Source organism: Antrostomus carolinensis, unplaced genomic scaffold, assembly GCF_000700745.2.
Source record: "Antrostomus carolinensis isolate BGI_N321 unplaced genomic scaffold, ASM70074v2 scaffold19342, whole genome shotgun sequence".
In the NCBI taxonomy this organism is placed as follows: Eukaryota; Metazoa; Chordata; class Aves; order Caprimulgiformes; family Caprimulgidae; genus Antrostomus; species Antrostomus carolinensis.
The window spans coordinates 131,739-139,504 of record NW_010300393.1 but is presented as its reverse complement, the minus strand read 5'-3'; the positions used below and the strand labels follow the sequence as shown (position 1 = coordinate 139,504).

General features: G+C 43.2%; 1 protein-coding gene across 1 annotated transcript in view; it reads left to right on the top strand.

Annotated features, from left to right (window-relative positions):
* Nucleotides 1-4,014: 4,014 nt before the first annotated feature.
* FNDC1 (fibronectin type III domain containing 1) overlaps nt 4,015-7,766 on the top strand; it is a 43,617-nt gene continuing 39,865 nt past the window's right edge. Inside the window, exons 1-2 of the mRNA XM_029083793.1 lie at nt 4,015-4,216; nt 5,921-6,019. Of these exons, the coding sequence (XP_028939626.1) occupies nt 4,015-4,216; nt 5,921-6,019 (301 nt within the window). The remainder of the gene's footprint in view (nt 4,217-5,920; nt 6,020-7,766) is intronic.

Genomic DNA, 7,766 nt, shown 5'->3' with positions numbered 1-7,766 from the left:
GGAGGCTGTAGGATTTATGCAGGGTCTTGCTGAAGGTGGTTAAAACCCAGCATCCATCAGCTACAGTTCTGTCTAGTCCTTCCCTTGTTTCCACCCACACTACTTCACTCTTAACCTTTTCTCAATTTTAGCACTACATTTCTTCCCTATCTGCGTCGGGTTTCCATGTGTGTTTCTGTTTCTGCGTCACCTTTAACATTATTATGGTAGTTCTTTCACTGACTTTTATCTCCCCTGTTTCAACTCCTTTTCTCCATGCCCCTTTCTTGGACCTATTCTTGTCTCCTGTGGTCTGGAATTGAAATGATGTCTTGATTTTTCAAAAGGTTTTGCTTTCTTTAGCTCAGCATAGCAAAAAAGTCTACTGCATGGTCCCTTGAGGAGGTTCAAATCTCGCCATCTCCAGGTTCACATCCAGCACCTAGATGTGCAGTGAATGGGATCCTAGTGATGCAGGAAGGTCATGGGATGTGTCCTCATAGTGCTTGACCTGCAGTGACAGAGTCACCTAATTCTTTTTTCATTAGCTGTGAGCTGTTCAAGACTATTGTTCCTGAGGAGTTCAGTGTCCCTACAGGAAGGGGCTACTTTGGGAAATGATGCACTGGATGATGACTTACTGACTTAAATAATGCACTGGATTTTTGTCTTTGTCCTCCTGCCTGTCTTGACAAGCATAGCTTGTTTAGGACAATGTTTTTGTTCTGAAGGGTTTTTTTGTTGCTGTCCCATCAAGGACCGCTGGCCCTACGACATGGCTGAGCCTGGTGGAACACCAGCTCTGCAGGTGCTTGTAGGAGGTGGTGTGAGCTCAGGTTCACCTTCTTTCTCTGTGTGGCTGAGGTCAAGTCCTTCAGCCATATCCCAGACCAGGCTGATGGCTCCCAGGCTGTGGGCTACAGTGGGATGGGCAAGCTCCTTCTGCTGCTCTTTGTTTTTGATGAGAAATCCCTTTCTTGTCAAGCCTGGCACAGACTTCACACAAAAATACTGGTTTTAATGGATCAGCAGTTACCAGCAAAGCCATTTAAACCATTCTCCGATAGTTCCATCCTGGACACCTTCAGATTCCTGTTGGTCAAACAGGATAGATAGAAACTGGAGCTAACCAGTGAAAGGGAACAATGGGCAGTAAAGTGTAGTGCTACCACGAGGAAAATAATTGAAGCCTTAGAAAGCCCTAGTTTTAAAATCTCAGCTGATCCCCTGCATTCAGCATTAGGGTTGATAAATGTATCTTTGCCTAAAACCTCATTTGTTTTGGATTGACTGCTTCCCGTATGGCTCTCTGGCTGGGCTGGTTCCTTTTGTATCCTTTGTTCCTTACAACTCTCTATTTTAATTCCAGTTGGAAGCTGCGGCTTTGACGGGGGGAGCAGAGCTGATGGACCGCAGTGTACCTCCTGACCATCTCAGGCCAGTGGGCTCTTGATGCTTCATGGCCTACACAGGGCCACCAAGAGGACACCTGACTGGTGTGCTTGCACTACAGCCAGGCAAGCTGCAGGTGCCTGGGGAAGCATGGCTGGTGGAAGGGATGTGGTCCTGCCCTCCATCTGGGGTTGGACTGCTCAGGAGGGTTGTTGCGATCTGGGGAGGTGGTGGCTTCCTACAGCTACAAGGAGAGGCTATGGGAGCAGAGCTGGTCCAGTCTGGCAAAGAGAAGGACAGGGAGACATCCCAGAGCAGCCAGCTTCTGCTTGATTGAGGGCTGCAAGGAAGCCACTTCTTGGTGGTGGCAGGCCACATGTAACGCTAGGCAGCAGCCACAAGTTGCTGTTTGGGAAGTTTGGATTGGACATTAGGAAAACCTCACTATAGGTACAGGTCGACAGGGAGGCTGCGCAGTCTCCATCCAGGGAGGTTTTGAAGACTGACCTGGGAAAAGCCAGGGCTGGAGTAATGCAGCATTGGAGTAATGCCAATTTGAGCAGGAGGTTGGACAAGAGACCTCCAGGGCTCCCTTCCAACTTGAATTTTGCCCTCTTTCAGGGCACCTCTCCATGGTGGTGCCATGAATGAAGGCTGTGTGCCTACATTGCCAGTGACTAACAGGCTTTTGAAATCTGTGTTGAGCAACTGCTTGGGAGAGAAAGAAAAAGAAATTGTGTGGCAGCAGGTGGTTTTTTAATAGAACATGTGACTGAGAACATTCCTTGAAAAGTGGTCAGGCAGCTTCATGAAAGCAACCGTATTTATTGTATAGCAAAAAGCATTTATTGTTTGTTAAACACTTAGGATAAAATCCACTGCTGTGATCCAGCTAGTATGCACTGCTCTGGCAACACAACTACTGTCTGTAAAACTGGCTTAATTGGCTGATTAATCTGGGTTTATAGCTGCTTCATTTTCTGGGATGTTGAGGAGGAGCCAGAAGAGAGAAGCTGTTGAAGTCTGTGTGTTTAAAGTGATGGTCTGTCTCTCTCTAAGCAAAATGAAAAGGCAAGGTTAAAACTATGCTGAGCTGCTGCCCGGTGTTTCAGCAGAGAAGCAGAGTTCCCTGGGAATGTGCAGTTTTCTGCATGTTATATGCCTCCTCAGTACTGAAACCTTGCATTTCTTACAGGGATTTCAAGAGGAGCTCTGCAAACAGCTTTGAGAGTCACTATGGTCTCTTCCAAAGGGTAATTTAATGGAAGAATGTGTTTTGGGAGGGTGTTAGAAGATGCAACCTTATCAGCAGATCGAGACCCGGTGAGCAACTTGGTTATAGAAGCTGTCACTGAGCAGAAATACTGCAGAAGGACCTGCTTTTGGTGTATATAGGGACATGCAGACATCAACACATACTTAAAGTACAATGTTTAAGTGTTGTCATGAATAAACACGAGCTCCTGAACTGTTGCTGGAAAGAGCACTGTTGCTCTGACAGGGAGCACTTTGGTGCACTGTCTTTCGTTGTCTGTCCAGGTCTGTGTGACTGGCAGTTGATTCTGTCCCAGTCTCTTGTTCTCTTGACATTGCTGTGGTTGCGGGAACTGGCTTACCCAGCAAGTGTGAGGGTTTGAATACCATGTGTAACCTCTGTGCTGGCAGGTTCACACAACGTTGTGCTTGGTGAAATGGCATTGCTAGAAGAAACTGAGAGAGTCCTGCTTTGAGTGTGAAATGTAAAAGTAACAGAGACAAATAATCGCTGGAGGTGTGGGAGATCTCAGTCCTGGCTGGTGCTGCCAGCACCCTTCTTCCTGCCATTCCTGGCTGCTCTGCTTGCAGCCCACACAGTAGCACAGTGCAGGTCACCCGCGATGGAGAATGCCGTGAAAACTGAAGATGCTGTTCAGAGCAACCAAACTGGTTGCTTGAGTAATGCTTGCATCAGTGTCACTTCTTAAAAGAGTGCTGCTAACTTGCCAGCAAATATAAAAATAAATGACTTGCATAAGGTACCTGTTACAGAGCTGGGTGCTCAAGGGATCGTATAATGGAAGTTTGGGAAGTCAAGAGTTGAAGCATGTGCAGAACAGACCTGTTAAATACGAGGCTGTCAGAGAGCAGAATCATTAGTGATGGGTTTAGAAGAGAACCTGCTTTTAATGTGGATTGCTTTCTAAAAGAAAGTTTAAAAATAGTGAAACAGTTCTGTGCTTAATTTTACACTGACCTTTAGCACTTGCCAAAAAAATAATGTACTGGTGTGCCTGAACTAGGGAAAGGGGATTTAAAAAAAAGAGACAGAGAGAGAGAAAATTAAACAGGAAAGCTACAAGACATCCCCAGTTTCTGGCAAAGGATCCTTGTATTATGATATGTTTTCACATTTGGTGTCTTGCGCCAGTCTGTCTGAGGAGCCTGGGAAAAGATGCTATTGAGTATTGGACATCCCACTTGGAAAACTTGTTGTTACTGCAGTTGGCTTTTATAGCAAAATTTAAAAAAAGTATAAAAATATGCCCTTTATTCTGATGTAATTTAATAGATGTGCTTGCAACAGACGTGGACTGCTGTACGTCACGTTCTTCATAATAACTGAGATGCATTTTGTGTGTTTGCTTATTTTTTTAAGAGAAGGACATGCCAAACAGACCTCTGAGAGTGCGCGCCCAGTCTCCAGATGGCAAGTCACCTTTTCGGTGGAGGCCACCTTACGGAGCAGGCTTCAGAGGTCCACGCAGCAGATCTCAAGGTTACCTCCGTGGGTATGGGGAGAGCAGCCGAAGGATGAGCTATGCTCCACTGCAACAGGAGCGACAAAACCAGGAAGCGAGAAAACTAGGTGAGTCAGATTTCCCTGATAGCACAGATGCTGAGCTAGCACACTTCTGTGATCTCCTGTGGCTGCTAGGCATCACAGATCACATGTTGTTGTAGCCCTCAAAATAACTTCTTCCTATAAATGACAATGCTCACTATAATTGCATTCTGTAACATGTTCTTAACAGAAAAATATGATGACCAATGTAGAAAGTGTAGCAGAACTTGACGTTATGTTGGAGAGATACCATGTGTGAGTTACTCAATAGCAGAGGGAAGGGCTGGGGAGAAGAGACTTAGCTAGGATTCTCCTTGTATGCCAAGGGGCCACTCTTAAATCTGTTTTTTTCTCATCCTCTTCTTATGCTTTGTGCCCCTATGTTATTTCAGGCCAGTGGAGAAAAAAAGAATAATTAAATGTGTCCCTGTTTACCAGTGAAACTATTTCATGGGCTGTTACACTTGTATGTTCATGTTCTCTCCAGCTCCTTCATGGGGTCCTGGTCACTAAGGGCTCCCGAGATAGTCAGGTTGACCTCTTCTGTGCTCACTGCCCTGCCATGCTGTGATGGTTTGCACTCATGCCCTAGATCATGTGCCCTTGGTAAAAAGATTTTCCCATCTAATGGGAGCAAGGGGGTTTGCAACAGTTTTATTTCCCCAGAGGCTGAGCATTTCCCTTTGTGCTGTTTGTGTCCCTCGCCTGTGTTGTGACTGACCTGTCTCTGTCCTGCTGCCTGAGCTCCTCTTGCCCAAGCAAACGCTCTGTCTGCACTCACAAGCCTTACTTTGATCCTCTTCCTGTGAGCTTCGACTGCTCTCTCTTGTTTGGATGTGTTTGCTCAAGGTTAGGCTTCTTCCTCTCAAAACCTCTTAGGCTGGAAGCCTGTCCCACAGATGGTCTGGTCTTGGGTTACAAAGTAGGTGATGATTCCAAAATCACACGTGGCTGCCAGAATTGCTGACTTTGCAATGTAAATGTCTATTTCCCCTTCTGCTTTGTGAGTTTTGCATTAAATGCACATCTTTATCTCTGTTTGCTTGAAGAGAGAGAACTCCTCAGTCACCTTGAGCAATTACTGCACCTTTTCCTAACAGGAATCTCTTACTTATTTCTCATCCTTTCGCTGGTATCCTTTCACTTTTTTATCTTTCTATGCACCGCTCATGAAGGAGCCGCTCTGGTATCTGTGCTGAGGTCGCAGAGTTGAGACACATTCATGTGGAGGACGCTGTCCCATTTGTTTGATGCTCAGCACTTATCACTGCTCTGCAGGCTGAAAGCCTGTTCGGATGGTACACGTACTTAGTTGGGTTCAGTAATGAACTTAATCTTGATGAGAAATACTATATAACATATTTTTCAGCATCTACTTCGTGTTTTCATTACTTTTATACTATTTTTTTTAAAAGAGGGAGAACAAATGCTTTTTAAATAATCAAATTATCAGAAGAACTCAATCCTAGAATATAGGACCCCTGTAATGGTCTTTTCATGTTAATAATTTGCTTTCCTTCTTCTAAAATACCAAGTTTACTGCTCTTACTGCATCTTATAGAAACTTCTGACATAAATGCTATGTGTCTAAATAAATTACCTTTCAAGGAAGTTTCTCCTTTTGTATCTCAGAAAAGAATAAAGCATAGTTCTGCCTGAAAAGACAGAAATTTTTTTTACAATGAAAAAGGTTACAAGAAAGCCTCTATTTTTTCCCTGTATGTACAGCTTCTGAATCAGTTCATGTGGTTTCGCTGCCATCAAGGAGTTCCCAAGGACGGAGCCAACCTGTCTATAGGTCATCTTTAACTAAAAGGAAAGTCACAGGTATGTTTCCTTCACCTCTGCTGTCAATTTATGGAGACATTTGAATGCAGTGAAGTAGCTTTGTGATTTTTAGACTGCAAATATTTTGGTGCTGGAACTGCTATTTTTTTTCTCTGTGCATTAAAGAGCTCAATGAATGTCTCCAGTTGCTTCTCTAATTCAAGCATGATTAATAAAATTATATAACTTTTCAACCTGGTTGGCTGGGTTGCTGTTGTTGGGTTTTTTGTTTTGGATTTTTTTAATCTCCTCCTCTGTAGCTGTTGGCAAATATTACATGCTGCAGTAACCGTGTGAGAAGATGCAGTTCAAAGCCAGTCTCTCCACAATGGTATGCCTTTTCTGAAGGGTTGATGTCCAGAATCCTAAACTTGGTTAGCAAAAGTTTTCACTTTCTTTGGGAAAGAAAGTATTATGTACTGCTGCCAAGGTTAAAAAGGGTGAGCAAGATTCTGAGTCATCTCCATGCCAGTGATGCTTTCTCACTCCCTCGCATTGTGATGAGAACGCCGTGGGGGTGGCAGAGTGTTTCAGATATTTGATGGTGATGGAGAACAGCTTTGTCAGAACTGGGAACTGTGTTATATTGAAATCCCACTTCACACCTTTTCTGAGGAGGTGATGCCATCCACTTTTCATGCTCACTTTCTTTCTTCAGGTGCTCCCATTGCAAAACTTTGTGAATAGGTCCCCTAAACCACTTTTGAGTAGTAGCTGGGTCCTCAGCCACTTTTGTCTAGTAGCTGTTTGGCTTGGGAAACCTGGAACTGTCTGAGAACCCTCTGAATTAAAAACCTGATTGGAAGAAGTGAAATGTGCTTCCCTGCTGCCTGCCTTCTGTACGGGCAGTGCTGGGTTTCAGGGTAACGTGCTACCTGCTGAAGAGAAGGGCAATCTTTCTTTTTTGACTTCAATCATACATGAGTAAGGTCCCTAGAGAATGAAATTGTGCTCCAGAGGTTACTGGCTCCTTTCTTTTCCTGGCCACTTTTTTTTCCTGAGACATCATTTTCCCAACATTACTGTCCTGTAAAACTTGTTCTGGAAAGTTTCACCTTGTGCATTCTGCACCTCTGGAGCACTTGGGAATGATTGCTGTGACACTAATAGAAAGAGTAGCAAATCTTTCTCAGGGCAGTAGGTAGACTAGACTGGAAAAACTCTGTTGGATAGATAGAAAAAGGAGCCTCATAAAAATTAAAAACCTCAAAAAAATCAAACTAGTTTCATTTAATTTTGAAGTGTTGTATATTATTTGCAAAAGAGATTTTGATATGCCAAAACAGCCAACTTCAGTGATTTTTTTTCTTTTAATTTTTAAAATTTTTACCTTATATACCATAAAAAAATGAAAAGCTGAATTCAAACAATGTGTTTGATGCACTCAAAAATGTAAAATATGCAGAAGTTTTCCCTTGTGAAGAATTTTTGACAGTCCCTGGTTTTACTGCCCTTAAATTAAACAAAATTTTAAAATCTCAAAATTTTTCATAAGGTAAAATTTCTGGTTATCTGCCAGAGATGATTAATGTCAGTATGTCAATAAGAAATTTGCTGTAAGTAATAGTTTGAGAACTGATAGAATATTAAAGAACTGTAAAATATATTAGTGCTCTGGTCTTGTAAGCAGACAACTAACAGAAGAAATGATGTTTCCACAAGATACCATCAGTAAACCATGTACTTGGTTTTCCACTACCACTGTATTTGTTATTCATCTGTGCTGTGTGCATATTATAACAGTTGA